The sequence below is a fragment of the Dermacentor variabilis genome, chromosome 7 (assembly GCF_050947875.1).
Source record: "Dermacentor variabilis isolate Ectoservices chromosome 7, ASM5094787v1, whole genome shotgun sequence".
Lineage (NCBI taxonomy): Eukaryota > Metazoa > Arthropoda > Arachnida > Ixodida > Ixodidae > Dermacentor > Dermacentor variabilis.
The window spans coordinates 141149503-141172503 of record NC_134574.1 but is presented as its reverse complement, the minus strand read 5'-3'; the positions used below and the strand labels follow the sequence as shown (position 1 = coordinate 141172503).

Here is a 23001-nt window from a genome sequence, read left to right as displayed (position 1 = left end):
CCAAATTCTATGCGGCCTGCCCAGCTGCCCCCCCCTCCATCCCCCCCTTCGCTCTTCCCGTCCCTGGTCAAGAGCGTGTCGCCACTCCCCGCTCCCCACGCCCCCAAAAACATTTCTGGCTACTCCATTGCCCCCTGCCTACGCCCGTGGGTGTGTGCCAATGTATCGGTTCGTGATCATCATCGCACACCCCCGGCACGTGCTCGCGGCATAAAAGGTCTGCTGCCGCATGGAGCGAGACCTCGTGGCGAAAGAGAACGCGCAACGCGAGCCGCTGCTTCCGGCGGTCGCGGCCCTGGACCACGCTGGGCAGCCCTCGCTGCGCCAGCCTTGGTGCGGCCCCAGCGAGGCGCTGGCGACTCTACCTGCTTCTCACGGTACAGGTCAGTGAGCGGCGCAGAGGTGCCATTCTGGACCGCGTCCTCCGCGCCGCCCGATCTTGGAGGCCACGCTTGGATAATTTCGCCATGTCGAATTCTGCAATGGCGGTATTTTGAGTCAACCAGTGGCTGTAGCAGCAGTCCCCTGGACTAAGTAGCCCCAACAAGAGCTGATCGGAACTAACGAGATGGTGAATTCGACAATCAGGTGGAATTTGACAATGTGCACAATATAACACCCAGAGACGCGATGCGTTTCCTCCTCCCCCTTCCACTTTCCCTCTAAAGAATTCTGCTGTCTGGAAAGAAAAATTCACCTGAAGAAGTTGCTGTCGCTGATGTAGTCAGATCAAAAGTAGAGATTTTTCGCATTCCCATCGGCGCGAGCTCGACAACTCGCCGCATGGCTTCCAGAAATTGGGCGACGCGAGCGCCACCCGATCTCGGAAGCCATGCTCGTCGGTGTGATCCGTGATTCACCGCTGCGTGACTTTCGCTAGTGGTCTCTTGGTTGGAAAAGACGACCGTTTGCGTTTGTCTATTCAGCTCCGCGACTGGAATCGCAAAGCTACTTGAACCAATCAGCGGCGAGGGAGCCGGGCGTTAGTTGCTTTAGTGAACTACGGTTGCACGTTGGGAAGTCAGGCTAGTTGGTGTGCATATCATATACTGGGAACACGGCGAAGCACCGTGTATAGCCCTTATGTCTGCACTTGTCAAGTACGGACTTTGGGCGATACACGGTGCGTTGCCGTTCTTAATTAGGTCTGTCCTTGTACCTTTAGCAAGAGTTTTTTGACTTGGCGGTGGCGGACCGCGAGTAGGTGTGTGCATACGCCACGATTGACACCAGTCGCGCGAGGCTTTTTCTGTGTAGCCATCGGGCAGGTCGTGCATGGCCTCCGAGATCGGGCGGAATCTCGGAGGCTATGGGTCGTGCTTGCCGTTGTGAACACTGGTCGCCGTGAGTCGTTCCTAACTGGTCGCTAGTCGTAAGGCTTGGTTTGTTGCGGTCCGTCGCGCGGCCTCTGTCGATCCCGGGTGTGAATGCACGCATTATTACCGGGTGTCCCAGGTAACTTGAACCAAACTTCTAAAAAGTATGCAAAAGTCACGTCGCTGGACAGAACCAAGGTAATGTTTTTTTTTTACTGTCGCTTGAAGTTATTTAGGTTATCTTCTGCGTTCCGCCTAATTACATGACTAGTTTTAGTTAATAAATCAACTTCTCGAATATCATAATTAGATGAAAAGTGTCAATGAGAAAATTGTAGGTCAGCATTAAAAACTGCCGATACTACTTTCTCTTGCTCAATGCATGCTACACAGGTTTTTTTTTTTTCTAAGCATGAGAGAAGCCCGCGCGAATGCGCGCAAAGTACGTCCAGCGGCCAGTCGCGCGGCAATTGTTTCGTCGCGCGACCTTGGAGGCTATGGCGAGAATTTTTTTTCGACTCGCGACGGCGACGCCATACCAAGGAAGTTTAAAAAAAAATACCAACGTACCATACCAACCAGTATACCGGTATATTCTCCGCAGAGCCCGCAGAAGTCGGCGCTGTCCATGGCAACTTGGCTGCGGCGAAGGCGATCCCGCCGGCCCAGCGGGCGTCCCGTGCTGCAGCAGTTTTCGCTGCAGCTGTACCGCGCCCTGTCCCGCGAGCGCCTCAACGTCTTCATCTCGCCGTTCGGCACAGCCGTGGCATTGGTGAGCCAGCGGTACCCCTATTTTTGCAAACGCCACGCCAGCGTTTGATACAATTACAGTACTATACAGGTGGCGAATCCGGGGCATGCCTCAAGGAGGTGGAAGCTCTCATCCGTATATTCAGCGCAAAAGTACTGTGTTACAGTGGTCACTAGAACTGTGTTGCAGGAGCGCCAGGTACCCATGGCTTCTTGATAAACCGCTCGCTCGTATACGCGCTCACATTTCGCACAGCGGTAGAATTTAACGGTGAGTTTATAGTGTGATATACCTTGTTTACGATCACACATCAGTTTCCCGCACGATATGTCCGAAGTGTGTGTCGTCTGCGGCGACGCCGCTCAAAATATACCGATTCCACCGCAACGGAACGGTGGCGCCATCTGTCACGGCTACGGTGAACACCGTGTTTTCGTCCTCGCCGGAATAGGTGGTGCCACTGCTCCGTTGCAGCGGAATCATAGATTCTTCAGTAGCGTCGCCGCTTCGAATTAATTGTGGGCGGAGCGGGCATGCAAGTGATGCCCGCAAACGTGGTAGTAAGAGGAAGCTCTAGCTCGGGCCTAACTGCAACGCGGCCTATTCAAATAGATGTAAAACGCAGAAACGCTTTATTTTTAAATAGCCCCTAGACCGATTTTAATGAAAATTGTTGCATTTGAGAGCGAAAGGTACATTCTAGTGACTGTCGGAAGTGAATCTCTGCATCTAGGACAGATATCGCGTTTCTGTAAAGGCATCCATCAGATCATCCAAAGCGGACAACTTCGATATGTCAATTCATACCTTACGCGAATTCGTTACGTTCCGTTCAATGGTTCTACAAAAGCTGTATTTCCACATTACTAAATTTTTTTGAGATTCATGTGTAACGCATCAATTATGCCCGCTTTAGATGCACTATCAGATGCAATTCACATAATTGTGATATCATATCTCATTGATGAGTTACAGAGTTGTAAACTTCATAGTTTCGTTTTCTGAAAATGTGCGATTTTGCCAATTATTAATAAAAAAATTCACGACCTAAATCAAAAATTCGGAACCAACAGTCACTAGATTCTAAGTTCTTTTAAATGCAACAAAACTCGCCAAATTTGGTGCAGTGGCTACCGAGAAAGACAAATTCTCCTTTTACATGTATTTAGAAAGGAGCACCCGAGCTAAAGCTTGCTCCTAAACTAATCTAGCTCACCCCCTGGTCACTGCGTATATAGACTGCGAACGTCGCGCATAATGCGCAGCTCAGAAGAAGACCGACAGCTTGCCTCTTGCATACTCTTGCCGATCGAGTTAAGTATAAAGGCTAAACCCCATGAGCGCGATTTTTTGCGCGACAGCGACGAGCGACGACATCGAGCGACAGATCGGGCCGTCGCTTGAACAGATCGCTCGGTCTTGTCGCGCGATCGCTCGGTTCTGCAAATCTAGAATTCGTCGCTCGTCACCCGGAAGTGCTATGAGCGACTAGCCGATAGCGCGAAGCCGGAACTGGATGTACATAACTCAAGCACTTCCGATTGTCGCGCGGAACGAGCAAACGATTGAATTTTTATACGTGCAAGGATGAGAACCTACTGCAAAACCTTCAGAAATATTTTATGCTGCTTTTTACAGTAAAAGACATCAACTTAAGTTAATAAAACATGCGTCACGCTAGTTTCGGCGCCTATATTGCTGCCCTCATACCGGCAACACTGGGAAGACGTCGCTCGAACTCGTCGCTCGCATGGGTAGCATGGGGTACGACTTGTAGGCGACGAGCGAATCGCTTGTCATGGTAAACCCCATGCAAGCGATCTTGCGCGCGACAGCGACAAGCGATGCGATGGAGATGGCTGTCGCGTTCGCCCGTCGCCTACAAGTCGTACCCCATGCGAGCGACGATTTCGAGCGACGTCTCCCCGGTGTTGCCGATATTTGAGGGCAGCAAATACGAGTCGAAACTAGCCTGACGCGTGCTTTATTAATTAAAGTTGATGTATTTTACTGTAAAAAGCAGCATAATATATATCTGACAGTATTGCAGTAAGTTCTTATTCTAGCACGTACAAAAATTCAATCGTTTGCTCGTTCCGTGCGACAATCGGTAGTATTTGAGTAACGTACATCCAGATACGGCTTCGCCGCTATTGGGTGGTCGCTCATAGCACTTCTGGGCGACGAATTCTAGATTTGCAGAACCGAGCGATCGAGCGACAAGACCGAGCGATCTGTTCAAGCGACGGCCCGATCCTTCATTCGTCGCGCACAAGGTCGCTCTCATGGGGTTTAGCCTTAATAAGACAATGAGCCGTAGCAAAAGTAAGGTGCGCCGTTGCGATTTCGATGCCACAAACGAGCGTAGTCCCTTGAAATCCATTTTTGAGACCGCTGGCGGCGCGCAATCACGCGCGACCTTTGAGTATTGCGCGCGCTGCCAATAAAGCGTTGGAAAAAAAAAAAAAGAAATATCGCGACGAAATCGACTTAATAGGACGGAATCAGTTCTTCCGTCAAGAGTCGCTCCCGGAATTCAATAATTATACGTTTACTTATTCCTTTTTTGTAATTAGCCGGGCATTTCGCACACAAAATGATCTTGTTGGCGGAAGAGGACTGACGAACAATTAAACACCGTGGGTCTCATTAATTGTACCTCGTACCAGTTCTCTATTTAACAGCTTGGATAACGTTACTTCTCTCTATCTCCCCCTTCCGCTCGCTTGCTCTTTTTTATCCCTCTTAACCCTCCCCCCCCTTGCAGGGTAGCCAACCGGAACTAGCTCTGGTTAACCTTCCTGCCTTTCTATACATCCTTTTCTCTCTCTCGTATAACGTTAGCAGACACACCTGCAGTATATATACTACTCGTTTGTTACTAATTTAGAGAAAGTGAAGTTTTCGCAGCAGTGGGCCCAGTGGCGTAGCAACAGGGGGGGCCCCGGGTGCAAAGGGCCAGTTTGGGGGGAGGGGGGTGTCATATACATCTGAAGACACCCCTCTTTCCGCCGGCTACATCCAGGGGGGGGGGGGCAGAAGACCTATGGGCCCCGGGTGCCAGACGTCCTAGCTACGCCACTGAGTGGGCCTTTAAGAATGTCGGTATCATCACCGCGCTTGCAGGTCACCGCTCTGGCCGGATCTCGAGGAGACACGGCCGAGCAGATCCTGGCCGCGCTGGGCGCTTCGCACGAGGAAGAGGTCCTGCAAGAGCTCAGCACCGTGGGACGCATCCTGGAGCCGCTGTCGACGCTGCACGTGGGCTTGGCCAACAAGATGTACCTGTCCACCTCCCTGGAGCTCGCGGACTCCTTCAAAGAAGCCATACATCAAGAGTTCGGAGGACAGGTATGTATATACTGCAGTCGGATACAACTCAAGTGTACAACTCAAGGATACAACTCAACCCCCATAACCGCCAGCCACTGTTCCTCCGCGAGGCTGCAAATAGTTCGTACTTCAAACTTTCGCTGCTACCCAAATAAGGCGGTAACCACAGAAATAAATTATAAGTGCGTAATTTTGTACTCTTCTGTTATAGTGGAACAGTAAGTATAATTCTTTATTGAACTAAAATAAAACGCTTGCTTCGCTCCAACTATTTATTCTCAAGTTTCACTTCAACTGGCAGTGAAGTTTCATGAGTAAAACGGGGTCAGCAGTGAAATGAACTGTACGGCGGACTTTTGAACAGTGAAATACTCACTCCATACACTTTGTCCATGCCTGTTGCACACCTTATCGCTTCCGTCGACAAAAAAGGCTCTTCAAGAACAGCAGACACGCAGGAGGTATCGAGTACGACGCCATTTTTGAAATGGTCGCATGATGACGATTTTGTTTGCTTCTGCGATTGGCTGACGGAGTAACAACCCCGCGCGGTCCGTGTGCCTTGGTTGCCAACTGTTGTTTCTTTTTTTAAATTGTATCCTGCTATATATCTTACCATTCTTATGTCATATCTTACCAGTCGGTATATAAAACATGCACTGTATGTATAATTATATGCCCACCTGCTATGGTCTCGATATGAGACTGGCAGTATTGTAAATAAATAATTAAATATAGTTATATATAGCACGTCAATATAGATAATTTTAGTTTTTCGGAAAACTCGCCAATTGCGGATTACCGGGGAGACGTAGACGTGAGATGATTTATTGGCATCCCCTCTGAAACGAGGTGTTTTGTGAGCGGCCGGTTGACGGCATCACCTGGTGGGGCACAGCTCAACTAGAAAACACGGAGCTATCATAGCAGTAACCGAGCGTATTCTGCTTCGCTGCTGGTGTGAAATTTTCGGCAGCGGCGCGCTCCCGTGAAGATGTTGCCTTTAATTTTTTTACGAGAACATTCGTGTAGCAAGAACACGTGTCTAAAACATTATGGTTTGACGAAGTGTCGCAAGATGTCGCTACCGGCGTTGTTGCTGCCTTGCACCTCTGCAGTAGTTACCCGGTGAACCACAAACGGTAAGAAGTTTCCTGAAAAGCTATTTATTATATTAGCCCTTTATTACAGCCGGCGGTGCGGTACCTCTTGTAGCGATGGGTGAAGGGTTCTTTTGTTATTAGAGAGCTTTAACATTCAAGAGGAAAAAAATTACGTTGACCTGTATCAGTAAATTAGCTTTCTACACAACACTGAGAAAATTGCCTTCAGGAATTTTTCGCTCACGGCCAACGCCACCGACACCGGCTTTTCTGCGACACGAGCTCCTTAGCGTTCGCGTTAAAACCGTTTTTCACCGCCATAGGAGGTCGAAAGTGGCACCGCCGCCCCTTCACGTTGCCGCACCAGCTCACCATGACGTCACGGATTTCGATGTTATCTGCTCGGGTCTGTTTAAAGGGACACTAAAGGTTACCAGAAACTCAAGTTAAAGTGGTAGAGCAGTGTTCTAGAACGTCTAAGGCGTCAATATAATCGCGAACAGAGCTTTAGTAACCGAGAAATTGAGGTAAATGCATGACACGATTCGAGACCCCCCAGCGACATTCCGGTACTAGCCCGATGACGAAAGCACTCCTCATAATTTGTGTTACTAATACTCAACTACTCCCCTATTGAAAATTTGCCCGATGCTGGGCATAGTGGAATCCATCATCCATCATCATGGTGGATTATGGTAGTGGGTGGCATGCTGGGTGACGGGTGGCATGGTGGGTGCTGGGTGACATGGTGGGTGACGGGTGGCACGGTGGGTGCTGGGCGGCATGGTGGTTGCTGGGCACGGCGGGTGCTGGGCAGCATGGTGGTTGCTGGGCACAGTGGGTGCTGGGCGGCACGGTGGGTGATGGGTGGCACGGTGGGCACTGGGTTGGATATCATCGTGGGCGCAGAACGTCAAAGGCAAGTTGTGTGATGAATTGAAGGAGCAGCCATTGCCATTCGGAAGCTCATGACGGGTTATCTTTATGTGATGTTGAGTCTTGTGAAGTGTACAGTCTGTATATACATGTTGCCAAGATGCGGCTATTTTCATGCCATAACAAATGAATATGTAAAGCACCATACTACGTAGCATATCATCACACTTTATTGAAAAAGCATCACTGGACTTGTACTGTATTTACTTTTCCACTCGCTTGCTCTGGCGTCCTGCTTGTGTAAAAGAGAGCTCCAAAGGTGCTTTCGCAGGGAAGCAAGGTGGTTCTCCGGATGTGGTGCAGGTGGCATCATTGGATGGTCACTTCTGTATTTCGCCAGGCAGTCTAAAAGGAGAGTGCAATAAATATAAGTAAATTGTTTTTCCAATGATTTCTAGCAATAAGTGAATGAAGGAAATCTGCTCTAATCACTTCAAAAAAAGTTTAAGATAACAAAATGCAGCAAATGTCACACACAAACATGCTACCCAGGACGCAAGCCAGCACAGGTTTATTTGCAGTGAGTATGCATACACATGCATCACATTGTTTTGCAGATTTACATGGAATTTTTGTATGTTTTTTTGCCAAAGCCACGCCTCTTCTCATCTGGAGGTTGGCTTAACTGCAAAATTTAGACACATGGGAGCTGTACTCAAAGCCTTATGGGGTGGATATTTGGCTTCTGATTTTGCATAATCTGTCTGCTCTTCAACCACCCAAATTCCTGTCAAATTCAGAGAGCCACAATTTGGCTACACTGTCTCTAACGCATGCAGGGGAGATGCAAGGTGTAAGCTGTCTGATTTGTCCATTCTATCATTTGTTAGCTTTACTTGTTGCTCGTGCAGTTGGTGAGGAAGTCGTAACTTTAGCATTTGCCATATAGGCATAAAAGATTTCATGTAAAAGCTGTATAATGGCTGGCTTGTAAGCTTTAGTTAGCTGCAAATGATGGCAACTAATGTTTTAAAGTGAAGCTTTTTTTGCCTCTTCTCCCAACATTACGGGCGCTGCAGCTGCTATGGTCTTGTCATGCGTGCCGTTGGATTTCTTGCAACATTACTAGATGGCGCTCACCTCTGCACATCCTGACCGGCGCTGCTGCCCCAGCATTTCACCGTTAGTGTGTATTGCACGTGCTGTGCTGGTTTTAATTTCTATGCGAGAAAAATGCAGCTGCTGGGCTGTGATAGTGTAAACATTAGAATCGTCCTTAGTCTGAAGAGAGCGCTTTGAGCTGGAATCTCAACAGTGTGTTCGCCATGTATGTAGAAGGAGCCCATTAACACGCGCCAGCAAGGCGTGCACTCGACGTCGAGGACACCCAGACTTGAAAGAAGTGTCACACAGAACAGGAGCGTCTTCGCTACGCAGTGAAATGTAGTGCAGACCGCGAATTTATGTATACATTGTATACATACAATTACAATAGCTAATTGAAGTATGCACAGCCTCATAATTCAATTAAAGTTTAATATTTCTGCCATGATGCGGTGCGCCATGTGAGGCAATGACAACGCTCCATTCCTTCTCAGAGATTATGAACAATGACTCGCAACAACGCCTCAAGCAAACACATCTCCCTGTGTGTTCTGTGGGCTATGCAGACAAACAGAAGTGGTGCATGCAAGGTAATGCTTAACATCAACTCGCCACTTTCGTATTGGACTAAACACTGAAAAAATTACAAACTTGCCACTAACATCACCGTTAATTATTGTCAATCAAAGCAAACAATGTGTGCTTCGTGTACATCGATTCTCACAGTGCATGGGATCTGCCATTTTTTTTCTACTTTTCAATCTCCATATTGCTACTTTGCTAAGGTAACCTACATCTTCAATGTAAAAAAAAGCCCAAAGAAGCATCTTAACGTAATACAGAGCAATCTTTCATGCTCGTCTGTTTAAAAAAACATATTTATGTAGGAAATGAAATCTTCGGCAGAGTGTTGATGCGACTACAAGAGTACCTGGTATTTTGATCCATAAAACAATTGAATCTTGGCAGAAGAATGCCAGTTACAGCCACACTATACAGTCCTTTCTAATCCAGGCTGGCGGAAAGCGCTGGAATTCCGCATGATGCCCAGCACCTTGCTTTCCTTGGCACCGACAAGAGGCATGAAAATTTTAGGATGCTTTGCGTAGAACAAGATCAGCTATGCAGATCAGAGCGTACATGCGACTAATGTTCGAGGTGCTTTCTTTGTGTAGCAGTTCTTTCCTCATTCTTATGCTTAAAAAAATGAGATCACTGAAAGTATGCCGAAAGTGCTGATAGGCCATGTCTTACAAACTTCAATAATCAGAAGATCTAAAATCAAGAAAGCGGCTGACAGATGGAATAGCACACAGTGGTATGAAGGTTATAAACATGGATGAAGTGCCTCAGAAAGGCTGACCAACTTTTGAGCTATCTTCGTCAAAAGTGGCCTGGTCATCCTTGCCATGTTAGTTTTAAAGGACTAGTAGGGTGACATCACGTGCAGTTGTTGTCAGTGGCAGCTGGTTGTAAAGGGAGAGACTTTAAAGAGAATGAGCGCTGTCGTCTGACGTCTGTAAGCATGGTTCCTAAGACGAGGGCACAAGACCGTGAGAATAGGAAGGCGGCGAGAAAAGAAACAAAAGAAAAGGAGAAAAAAAGAGATGCCAAGAGGTAAAAAAAGAAAGACAAGAAAAAGAAGGGCATGGGAGCGTGTTAAGGAAGTGAGGGGTTAGGGAGCATTCAGGAGTGTCATTGGCGGCATCTTTCTGCCGTTTTAGAAGAACTGGTCAGGCGGTCAGTGTGCGAGTACCTAACAAAAAAGACCCCAAAAGATATCAGTTGAAAGAATGACTTGAGTAGCGTAGCAGCAACGCGTCGGGTAATGTTGAAGAAATTAAGATGGCGACAAGGAGTCTGGGATGCAATGTATGTGGTAGCTGGCAGGCAGAGGCATGGTGTTTTAGGGATGTCAGCCTCAGTAGCTCAACGCAGGTGTCGTCACAGTGGTATATAGAGCTGGTGATACCCTGTGTGACTGATGCGCAGAAAAACGTATCCTGGCATCTGGGATTTTGGATTGTGGTGGTGAGGGTGTTCAAAAAATATGATAGAAAACAGACAAAAGGGGGGAACTGAAAGTGGAATAACAAATAGGAGGGTTACATGAGCAAAAGCGGGCGGAGGCAGGTGTACATGGGAAAAGGGGTCATACAGTTGATATAAACATTAAAACACGAAAGAATATATTAAATTGAGTAGTAAGCAGGTAAAAATTAGAAACGGTGGAATAGGTGAGGTTAAGAATTAAGTTTAGCTGGTGGCACAATGTGTTTTGCGCCTTGGTTGATGACATGAGGCTTTCCGATTTAAGTTACAGCTTTAAAGTTTTTAAAGATTCTAAGTTGCTGTGTTAAATTGATTCCCATTGGATGTAGGCATTTAAACTTGTGTATGAGGTATGATTCCAGATATTTCCTCTAGCGAGGTGAGCGGAAATTTGTAGTCTATAGAGCCTTGCTTTGTCACATATGACATGTTCATTGAAGTGGCTACTCCTTTAGGTAAATTGTTTTGTACCTGCGCGGTGACCGTTCAGTCTTTTATGATTTTTTGTCCTGTCTCACCTATGTATTATTTGCTACAAGTGGCACATTCTAGACAGTAGACTACATTGCTTGATGTGCAGATGAAACTCGAAGTTACGTTGTTTGAGTAATTTGATGCTGTACTTATTACTGTAGTAGTAGATTAAATATGTTTGCATGTAGAGCACCCGGGCGGCCACAGGGACTGGTTCCCAACTTCGTTGTTGTTTTTAGTTTGGCACATACAAGAATATCCTTAATATTATAGTGTTGCATCTCAAGACTACTCTGGGCAGGGCGGGAAAAATCTTGTTTCTGGTTGCTGGTGAGAATTGGGTAGTATTTATTGAGGATGTTGTTCATGTTTGGGAGTGTGAGAATTTAGTAGTAAGAAGAGGCGCTGTTCTTGTGATCCTAGGGTGGGGCTTGAGCACGTCGGCTCAGTCAAGTTTGGTTGCATCGGTGCAGGCTTTCTGAAGGGCACTCTTTGGGTGGTTCCCGTTTGATAGGGTTTCTTTAGGGTGATCAAGTCTATCTATGTAGTCTTGGTTTTCAACACACATGTGACGTAGCCATGTGCTTGGCCTTTAAAGATGCCTTCTTTGCAATGTGGCTTGATGGTGGCTTGTATATTCTAGGTACTGTTGTTTGTCAAAAGGTTTCCATACAGCATTGTCATTAGTGTCCCAGTGTCAATGTATATTGTTTAGTCCAGAAAGTTTATGCGCTCCACTGAAGATTTTGATGCGAATTTTATTGTTGGCTGAAAAGAATTTAGAAATCCTACATATTTATCTAGGCTGTCTTGACCATGTCACCATATTATGAATATGTCGTCTATGTATCGTAGGTATGTGTGGGGCCTGTCAGTGCAGCACAATAGGAAGTCTGTAGAATCCCCATAAATATGTTCGCATAAATATGTTTTCCCATGTACATCTGCTTCCGCCCGCTTTTGCTCATGCCACCCTCTTATTTGTTATTCCAGTTTCAGTTCACCCCCATATTTGTCTGTTCATTATTCTATTTTTTCGAAACACCCTCACCAACATATTCCAAAATCCCAGGCGCCAGGATACCTTCTTCGGTGCCTCAGCCACACAGGGTATCGCCACTTCTGCATACCGCTGTGACGACACCTACGTTGAGCTACTGGGACTAACGTCCCTAGAAAGACCGTGCCGCTGCCTTCCAGCTACCCTATGCACTGCATTCCAGACTCCTTGCTGCCATCTTAACTCCTTCTAAATTATCCGACGCATTGCTGCTATGCTACTCAAGTCATTCTTTCAACTAATGTCTTTTCGGGTTGTTTTTGTTACTCGAGCACTGACCGCCTCACCGGCTCCTTTAAAGCCACAAGAACATGCTGCCAAAGACACCCCTGAATGCTCCCTAACCTCTTGCTTCCCTAACACCTTCCTATGCCCTTCTTTTTCTTTTCTTGTTCTTTCTTTCCCTCTTGGTCTCTTTTTTTCTCCTTTTCTCCCCGCCTTCCCACTCCCACTATTGTTCCTACGTCTTAGGAATCATGCTTACAGACATCAGGCGACCGCGCTCGTTCTCCTTCAAGTCTCTCCCTTTACAACCAGCCACTCCTGACAACTGCATGTGACGTCACTCTACTAACACTTTAAAACCAACATGCCGAGGATGACAAGGCAGCCTTTGAGAAGATAGGTCCTCCTAACGAAACGTTGGCCACCCTTTCCGAGGCACTTTATCCCTGTTTATAACTTTTACATCCCAATAATCAGAATAGTGTTTTGAAATTGCATGGCTGTGAATGCTGCAGATTGTAAAGCAGCACATCAGTTGACCACAGTCAACACTTTCGACGGCAGTAGTTTAAAAAGCTTCTTTTAGACCATACAATTTGCCAAGCTGTGTCGGAACCCAATTTTCTTGAGAAGCATTATTTCAAAAAAGTGAAATGAAAGCTGCAGCGTGAAAAGCTACAATAACGCATGCCAAGTCTACATTAGAAATTTCAAAGACAATGAGGTGCTTAAATGTTCACTTCTGTTAAGACAATGAGCAGCAGGTGAATGCAAGCTATCAAGGTCCTGTCAAAATTAACCGCTCGTGTAGCCACCCGACTTTCTTGATTGTTTTTAATTGAAACTGATTATGGGGGAAACTTTGTGGGCGATTTTCGCTGGAAACCCATATCCCGAAATTATGTTGTGCTGTTTTTCATACCCACAGAGACATTTAAATTGTGTGTCGAGACACAGTGCATATACAGCAGAAGAAAAAGATATAATATATAGGCACTTGCCTCATTCTTGCTTTGGCATTTCTTGTCGCTCTGTATACATCATGTAATGCTAACTCATTCAGATAACTTGTAGATATGCAGTTATGTTTCTCAAATGAGGTGACTGTTGACTTACTCTTCAAAGCAGCCACTTTCTCCGGTGTTGCCGGAAGCTTCCAAGATGCGCGGCACATTGTCCGGCAGGCCTGTCCAGTCAGGCTGCTTTCACCTGCTTGCACTAGTGTCCACAGGTGCCATGCCACCTCTAATGGGCACTTTCCGTCGGAAGCAGACTTGAATATGTAATGCCACTTGTTGAGTTGCATCACAAATCCCACACCAATCTGTACCTGCAATAGATATGAAGTGTTTTTTTCCTGAGCAGTATTCTTAACACTAAAACGCACTTGTATAAAACAATATGATATAGGTTAATTAGATCCGTCAATTTCTGATGCAACTCTATAATTTAGTATTTCTGCCCCTCGAACAAGTTTAAAAAAAACTGGGGTTAAACCCAACCTCACCAAGAAATTCATTTTTGTGTAAAGGATTAAACTAATAAAATTTTCCCATTTTAAGGGCAGCAAACACTCATATTTCGTACAGTCTAACCTTGCAATAATGAAATTAACAGAGAAAGCGAAACAATTGATTCAAATAGGCGCACCGCCATGCAGAGAACAGTGCAAGAACGAGTGACGTCAAGGCCTTTAAGATTGCAGTGTCACACGGAGAACAGTGAAGCACGTTACCTAGAGACCTACGCGCGCCAGTCTCCAAAATCCACCACCATCACACACTACATGGCCTTGTTCTAAAGAACATTGGAGACATGCTTTGAAAGTAAGATTACCCTTGCATGGTTTAAAACAAGTGAATTCCCTTGTGGGCTCTGAAAACCACTCGCACCACTCACTCATCTCAGCAGTTATATTTTCGTCATGACTAAACTGCAGCGACGAATGCGCCAAGTCCCGTCACAACTTCAAACTTCAGAACTCAGTGTGCACGCTCCTTTTACTGCGACCAGGTTTGAAATGTTTGTTGTAACAGTACAGCGCTAGTACAGCGGCAGCGGAATTCTCTTTAGGGACAATTGCACCTTCTACATCTTTTTGTAGGTTTTTGCGCAATATGTGCGTTGCTGTTTTTTGTCATTAAGCCCTTCAGTTGATGTCTAGCGCCCGTTCAGACTGTGTCTCTTTGTGTGTGTGTGTGCCCTTGCACTTGTCATGATGTCCAAGTTCAGCTACCACCAACTAGAACTAACTTTTGCATTAATCAGAAGTACATATTAGCACGCTTTATAAAAAGCCAAAGGATTAGCACTATGCTGACCGGAAATGAGAAATGGTAAGAATATTCTGGCTGAAAACAACATTTCATGTTTATCAACACTGACGGGCAAGTATAATTAAGAAAGTTGGTGTACGTTAATGTTTACTTTTTGAGTGATACAAGGGACAGAAAGAAGACAACAAGACACAAAAGCTACCAATTCAACATTAATTTTGGTGCAAAAATTTAAGATAATATTTATACTGCGTGTGCCCTTGCACTGCACAAGCGATCTTTTAAGACAAAGGGCACAAGTTGCAATACAAATGTACAAAATCATGATAAACAGTACTTGCATAAAAATAGAACAAATAAGCACGGAGTGATCACTATTCCGTGTCATTTAGAGAGTATTCCTCTTTGTAATGCAATCATAATGAGCACTGGCTGACAGATGTCCCTCTTTTTTAAATGGTATGCCTCAGTAATATTGTTGATCAATCGGTTGCCTTAAGTAAACAAAAGAGATGAACAATCTAAATCTGGCGTACATCACCAGTTGTGTCAATGCATTGTCAAGTGGGACGAGCATGCTTGTCCCTTGAGTGAATAATGGTGCTCTCCTGGGCACATGCTTATACAGCGGCCAGTCTGCCCCATGTACAAGACCGTCTATTCTTAGTACGAAGATGGTGCAGAGTGGCCGAACTCCGCGGATTGCCAGCGCGCATTGCATGGCTGTGCAACGGAGCTAAGCGGCGCAGGCGCACAGGGGCTTAGAGGTGGGACTTCATGTCATGTGTCATCCGCTAAAGCATGGCGTGCTCCCGCACTTTAGCAGATGACACGAAGCTCCACATCCCCCCTGCGCCATGCACGCTGGCACTCCGCGGGGCGTGGTCACGCTGAGTCGTGTTCGTGCCAAGAGTTGACGACCCTGTGCATTTGACCAAACATACACATGAACAGAGGCATAGAATACACTACTAGTGACGGACACAAGACATATTTAGTGGTAATTTATACAAATCTCCTTTGCCTGGACGCCTTTCTCAATGCGCTTGTGGAATGCTATGCACACATATTTCGAGAGAAAAAATAAAGTAGGCAGGTATGCCGCACAGTCTACAAGTGAACTGAGAAAAGCGAGCAGGCAAGCGAGGTACGCTTGGTTAAACATACCACGAAATATGTCTAGTGTGTGTTAGGGGCAGTGTACTGCATTCCAATGTTAGGAAGCTGACAGGCCAGGAACTAAATATGTACCAAAGAAATCACCACATTTTACTGAGAAGACCGGCATGCTCGTCTGACTTGGCCGTGCATTGCCGCGATAGGGCTTTAGGCCAGATTAAATTAGTTTATCTGTTTCCACCCACGGTGAAAAATTGACAAGAGAAATCAGAGAGGCATGCCACAAGACGTGTGAGCAAGCCCCCATTATGAATGCATGAAAAAAGGCGTCCTTTCTAGATGACAAGGGATAGAAATTAGTCTGACTATTCACCTTTTTTTACGCAAGTACTGTTTATTGTGATTTTTTGCCTTTGTATTACAACTCACATTTTCCTTCTGAAGGAACTTGTGCACAATATAAGCACACACTCAGTGTTATTTTTATTCCTTCTATCAAAATATTCAGTCATCACTGGTCATGTTGTATGGTCTCCCTTCCTTCACTGTGTAAATTTTGTCCTCAAGTTATATGAACTGACTGGCAAACTCAAAACGACACTACAAATTTCACCTAGAGGATACGGCTGGTTCTCAGAAAATGCACCAATACGGCGACAGGTGTCTGTTGGCACACTGTAGCCATAATGGGTGGAAGCTACCTTTGACATTGCTGCAATACATCAGTTGTCACATGGCTACAACCCTTAAGAAACAACAGAAATGTAAGTGCACAGCAAAAACAAGCAGGTTCATCAACCACAAATTTGACTTCAGCAGCCAGAACATAGACAGTTTCATGTAGCTAAAGCATTAGCTAATATGTGGAAAATACATGCACAAGCACCCTTAGCTTGAGATACCTGCATACCAACATAAAACCATGAGTTGCAGTGCATATGATGCTTGTTCTTGACACTAGTATTTTGTGAAAAATACTTTTTGGATTACGTACCATGCTTTCAATTCATTTGCCCAGTAATCAAAGGCTTTTGACAGCATTACACTTTGTACTTGCTAGTTGAAAATATTCTCACGTGAACAGCACCAAGCAGAATAAATAGAAAACTGCCCACTGTGCTAACCAAATATGTGGAGAGACCCAAAGTAATAGAATTATTTCTGGACCGCTGTAGACTTAGAGCTTGTTGGCTGATAGTCACTATTAAAATTACACCACTGCCAAACAGATGTTCTGTGTGGTGCTGTTGAAATCAAGTTCACTTGATGAGCAACATAGCAATAACCAGCAAATGTTTAGCAATAGCGAGCAGGCAATCTTGCATGTGCAAAACTGCATGCTTATTTAATGATAGTGCATCAATAGACTGAACTATGTACCAACTATGTGGTCTATGCAGTATAGACAAAGTCGAAAACGATGCAACTGGACACAGACTCTGCCACAATGCCTACTTGCATGAATGGGTATAGCTTAAGAAGAATATAAATAAATGTAGAGAAAGAAAGCAAGCTTACTAGAAAACTCTTCACTGCTGTAGTACTTACAGCACAGTGAATACTGGCCTTCATTTACCATTTAAAGAAATTCAAGCTCGTGTCTATTGTTCTGGGAACTTGAGAAATAATTGTGAAAAAATGGAGAAGGTTAGGCTAGTTGGCGTTGACACAGCTCCTGTGACATAGTTACTAGCACAAACAAGGCGTACGGAATAAAGGTCGGACTAGCCAAAGCGGTAGACTTCAACTGACAAGCTTTATTCAGAAGAAACATGCAAACAGGCCACCGCATGCTCAGTTAATGTGGAGACAGATGCATAAAGGAATGTACCACATAGGGGATAACGAAATGCACATAGAAGCTGATAAGCATCCACAAGAAGCCATTACAAAGCATTCACCAGATTTTTCTGAAGACACAACACTTATTTATTAGCTGGTACCAGTGATGGAGTGCTTATGCATTCATCAGCAGCTTTCGAAATGCAAAACACCTCAAACATTTCCCTATATAACTGCCTGGCAAACTGACTGAGCACTTGTGTGCTATGAAAACATGGGGAGCACTTATGGGTACTTTAACAGTGATCAGCCAAGTAGCCAGCGCCTGTGAGAGCATTTACAGCATTCCGGTACTCCCCAAGCCACTCATTCAGGCACCTGTTTGTTCAATATACCACTTTCCGCAGGGAAGTGCAATGTAGCATATCACCACTACATTTCAGTTAACAAAGCAGGTGACATGCTCCTTAGTGCATGTACTTTGACGCCCGGCAATGTTTACCAACTTGCATATTCTTGTGAGCATTAGCGGTGCCGAAAAAATGCCTACACCAAACTTGTTCGCCACCTTTCTTCTAGGCGGTGGGACACCCTGTGTATGTATGGCAGAGCTGCACGGCTACCACTGGGACATGCGTTACTGCACGTCCAGTGGGCAATGTGGTAGTGCTAATGACTTTCTTGTTGTGCTGGCTTTGCTGTTAAAAACATTGTGGGTGTTTTCGAACAGTGTTCAGTAGGACTCAAGTTCACACATGAGTTGCCAGAAGATGATCACCTGCAATCATTCGATATTCGTATAATTTTAAATCATACTTTCCTTATTATATATACTCTCTTAGGAAAACGAAGCCCTTGCTCGACTACCGTTTGGCATACTCCATGTTAAAGGATGCATAGCTCCTAGCTGCCCGAGAGCTGTTCTGGTTAAATCTTGTGCACCAGGTTTCCTGCAGCGCTCAGCAACAAGCGAGCCATTTATGTAGGGCCGGGTATCTCGATAACACTTTGGTGTCAACTACTGGGAGCCTCATTAAAGAGGTAAAAACAGATCTGGCAGCTGCTCGGTGCAATAACGCACGTCCCAGTGGGCGCCCTGTGGCTGTGCCATCTGTACATGGGGTGTCCCATCACCTAAACAATGTGGCAAACCAGTGCAGTGTAGGTGTTTTCTTCAGCGCCACTAGAGCTCGCAAGAATGTGCAGGTTGGTAAGCAACGCCGGGAATCAGGGTACATGCACTAAGGAGCATGTCACCCACTTTTTTAACTGCAATGTGGGGGTGGTATACAAGATTTCACTTCCCTGTAGAAAGTGCTGTATTGGACAAAAGGGCAGGTTCTTGAATGAGAGGCTAAGGGAGCACCGGAACGCTGTAAACACTCTAGCAGGCACTGCCCATTTGGCTGACCACTGCCGACGATGTGCTCGTAAATGCTACCTGTGTTTTCAAAACAAGCAAGTGCTCAGACGGTTTGGCAGGCAGTTAGATAAGGAAATATTGGGTGTTTGGCATTTCAAAGGCTGATGATGAATGTGTAAGCACTCCTTCACTGGAACTCACTGATAAAGGAGTGTTTGTTGTACCTTGAGAAGAACCTGCTGAATGCTTTGTAATGGTTTGTTGTGGGCAGTATTGGCTTTGTTGCGCATTTGGTTTCCTCCCATGTGGAACATTTATTTATGCATCTGTCTGCAGATATTTTTGAGCATAAGGTGGGGCCTCATTGCGTGTTTTCTGAATAAAGCTTGTAAGTTGAAGTCTAGTGCACTGTCTTGTCCAACTTTTTTCAATTAGTCTTGTTCGTGCAAGTAAACCTCACAATAATTGTAATACCAATGTTAAACAATGGTAAGCATGCTGCATGCTTAGACCTGTGACATATTTGGCCCATTACACTTTTAATCCTTACGTGTGCAGAAACTGCACAAGCGTGTAGCCTAAACGAAAAAAAAAGTGGATATAAAAGGTGTAACACAGGAAAGTCAAATCAATAAAACAAAATAACAAGAGGTAGATATAATGTGTACTAAGCAAAATAAAATGTAACGTGCAGCCAAGTGATTGATGCAAGAAAAAATAAACCTCAAGACATGTTAGGTCTAGTTTTAAAGTGAACTAGGTAATGGTTACATAATGTCTACAGACACAAATAAGCAGCAAGTTGAATAAAGTTGAGCAGATATTTAGCCTATTTAGTAAGCATTGCTGAGTAATATGTCCATAAACTTATTGACGAATGATACCGAGATCCTACTTTTGCAAACACATACACTTCAGTCATACCTGACCAGACCATCCGATTACACACAGTGCTGCTGCAGCCATAGCTCCTCCCTGATGTGGACGCTGTTGTTGGTCACGGCCTTGCCCCTGCAAGATAGGTTCTGTGTTAACTTATAGCAGTGGCACTTTAAAGAAGTCATTGTGAACACATGCAAGGAGCACAGAAAAAGTCACAAAAACAATGTTTGCACCACTGCAGGGTGGGAACAGAGCACAAGGTCAAAGTTACTGATGAATATTGTGATAATAGGGACCTCTTCATGACAATAAAATTTTTAAGACCTACAGCTACAGTACATTACAAACAAATGTTTGTTTACGTAACAATTCATTTTTTTTTCTATCAGTTAAGCAACTTTCCCTTGTCATCTCTAGTTATGTCAAAGTTATGTCAAAACACCTTGTCTCAAAACGTAAGCTGTAGTAGTAGCAAGCCGTAATTGCTTAAATTTTTTTGCCCGAACCCTATGAGGGAGATTTTGTGCGCGACGGCTTTGAGCGAGAAAACGGGCCGTCGCGCGAACATATCGCTCGTTCTTTGTCGCCTGGTTCTGGAAATCTAGAATTCGTCGCTCGTCGCCCAGAAGTGCTATGAGCGAACAGACAATAGCGCGAAGCCGGAATTGTACATCAGTCGAGTACTACCGCTTGTTGCACGGAACAAGCAAACGACTATTTTGATACGTGCAAGGTTAAGAACCTACTGCAAGACTTTAAAGAAATGTTTTACGCTGCTCCTTTGAGTAAAACACAGCAAACTAAATTAATAAAGCACACTTTTGGCGCGTATTTGCTGCCCTCATACCGGCAACACCGGGGAGACGGCTCTCAATGTCGTCGCTCGCATAGGGTACGACTTGTACGGAACGAGCTAGCGCGACACCCATCTACATCGCGTCTCTGTCGCACGCAAGACCGCTCGCATGGGGTACGACTTGTAGGGAACGAGCGAGCGCGACAGCCATCTACATCGCGTCGCTGTCGCGCGCAAGATCACTTGCATGGTGTTTATACTTTTTCCCAATAACTGCTCACAAACCGACAACCGCGTAAACAGACATTATTTTCAACCTCGAAGCATAAGTAAGAGAGGAAACGTCATTGCAGTAAGAATAGGTAAAGAGGCAGATGAGTCTTTATTATCCAACTTTAGCAGAAAAGTGGCAGCTCGCGCAAATGAGGACTGTTGCCGAACCTAATCCCTCTCACCGGAAGGAAGCGCTCACCAAGACTTTCAATTTAGCATTAAGCCAATAAGCTTGCGCAAGCAAATTATGTCAAACAACGCTCAGCAAGCATCGGCACAGTCAATGTCGTCGCGGGAGTTCGATTTCTTACGCTCGCAAGGCACTCTAGGCACACACGAGAAGCAAGCACAGCATGCGTGTACTCACCTTTTAAATGGTACGATGCGGTCGAAAAGCGCCCTCCAAGTTGCCGGAGCTGCAAAGTTATTCCCGCATACATGCAGTTGCGTAGTGGACGACCTGCGGAACGCTAATAATGCGCATCATTTCTTTGCGGCGCCCACCGAACTCTCCACAACCACCACGGACAAAGGGAACGCACTCCATGGCATGAAAATCGTTGGTCCACGTTTGCCTGGCGCACCACGCATACCGCGAGTTTGCAGCGAGACACAAGCTATCTTCTGGCACTTTTGTGCACGCGAACTATGTCACAATTCATTAGAGCAAACGCAAAAACACGATCAAACAAACACATCGTAGCAACTCGTACGACCGACAGCACATGTAAACAAGAGAACAAGATTGGTGGATGGATACTATGAGCAACCACTTTGAAACGGGGTGGTGGGTGGCGCCACCTGTGAAATTGGGAGTTTGGTTGGCCTCCGCTATGACTAAAATAATAACCAGCACACACTCGCTTTGTGCCTTGTTGCGCCCAACTGCATATAGATGTTGCAATACATAAACAACCATCGCACAGTTTATATTATCCGCTATACTTTAGCGTAGAAAGAAATTCTATGACGTGTTTTCGATTTCCAGGAGCTTCCGTCGCATGCGGGCAGTAAAAAGATGGCCTTCGAGATTCGCGTATGCCATTCTTAGGAAGCCTTCTCTGGGCTGTAATTTGAAGAAATATATATAAGAAGGTTTAGTAAACAAGAAAAAAAAAGGTGTAGAAAGTGAGGGGGTGGAGCCCCTAGCCCAGAACTCCACTGGCTTGTGCGGTCCGCCGTGCCTGGTCGAGGCTGGCGAGCCAAGTCTCCCATTGCTCCCTTCCGGAAAGTTTGCCGCCTACTTTCAGCTGTTTTGAAGCCCATCCATGCCCACCCACGACGCCTTGCGCTACTGCCCGTGCAACCTGCGCCGTCACTTCGTTTTAAACGACTTGTTGCTTTCGTCACCCTCTACTGTAGCAATAGAAATTGTTGACATGATCTCGGAGGTACACGTCCAGTGTGCGATGTTTCCGTGCGCGTTGTAACTTATTCAGTCAGAAAGCATCAAATCTACGAGAATTAATCGCTCGTGTGGCGCGGGTTACACCCGTGTCATCCGCATTGCTTTCGTTTTGGTGTGGTGAATGTGTGCGTATTGCGCTCCTGTCGTGCATGCCTTCTGTATTTATCGTGCGGCGCACGAATATTCCTGGAAAAAACCGCATGTCTCTGCCGCGTGAATGTGTCCTATGTGGTGGTGCCAGAAATGTGCGGCGGTGTACAATATGTTCGCAGCCAAGTGCTACCGTGCATTCCAGCGAATAGACGCGGCTGCTTATGCACGGTTTTATTCAGTGTTTCTTCATTAGCTTTGTGATTTACTTGCGTCTGCGATAGAATCCACAAGGTACCGCAGTTGAAGAAGACAGCAGGAATTCATGTCGCAACTAGCGAAATTTCTGTTGTACGACAGAAGTTCCTCACGTTTCCGTAGTTGACAGACATTCCTGACGTTACGACAGAAATTCTGATGTCGCAACAGAAGCATTCTGTCGCGAAGGCCAAGATCTCTGAAGTCGCAACAGAAACGTTCTGTCGCGACAACAAGAGTTCTAAGTCGGAACAACAACTTTCTATCATGACAGCGACTCTGACATTACGACAGCAATTCTGACGTCGCAACAGAAACATCCGGTCGCGACGGCCAAGAGTTCTGAAGTCGCAACAGAAGCGCTTTCCGTCGCTGCCCTTTAAAATTGTTTGTCAGTTTTGCATCGGTGGTGTGCACTGTACTTTTCTCTTGCGCGGTATTCAACCGTGCTTCTCTCAAG

General features: G+C 45.7%; 2 protein-coding genes across 2 annotated transcripts in view; one reads left to right on the top strand and one right to left on the bottom strand.

The window, feature by feature from the left end:
- Positions 1-235: 235 nt before the first annotated feature.
- Positions 236-23001, top strand: part of LOC142588015 (leukocyte elastase inhibitor-like) — a 29263-nt gene continuing 6497 nt past the window's right edge. The window contains exons 1-3 of the mRNA XM_075699443.1: positions 236-383; positions 1921-2088; positions 5194-5418. Coding sequence (XP_075555558.1) covers positions 1945-2088; positions 5194-5418 — 369 coding nt within the window. The 5' untranslated portion in view covers positions 236-383; positions 1921-1944. The remainder of the gene's footprint in view (positions 384-1920; positions 2089-5193; positions 5419-23001) is intronic.
- Positions 7588-21535, bottom strand: LOC142588014 (uncharacterized). Its single transcript, XM_075699441.1, has 4 exons — positions 21153-21535; positions 19759-19845; positions 13411-13624; positions 7588-7784 (listed from the first exon to the last, which is right to left on the bottom strand). Exons 2-4 carry the CDS (start codon positions 19798-19800, stop codon positions 7609-7611), a joined length of 432 nt encoding a protein of 143 aa, XP_075555556.1. The 5' UTR covers positions 19801-19845; positions 21153-21535; the 3' UTR covers positions 7588-7608.

Coding starts and splice junctions, on each gene's coding strand:
- LOC142588014 (XM_075699441.1), bottom strand. CDS start 19,800: ATGGCTGCAGCAGCACTGTGTGTAATCGGATGGTCTGGTCAG. Junction 13,625..19,758: donor TAATCGGATGGTCTGGTCAG/GTATGACTGAAG, acceptor TATCTATTGCAG/GTACAGATTGGTGTGGGATT. Junction 7,785..13,410: donor GAAAGTGGCTGCTTTGAAGA/GTAAGTCAACAG, acceptor CTCTCCTTTTAG/ACTGCCTGGCGAAATACAGA.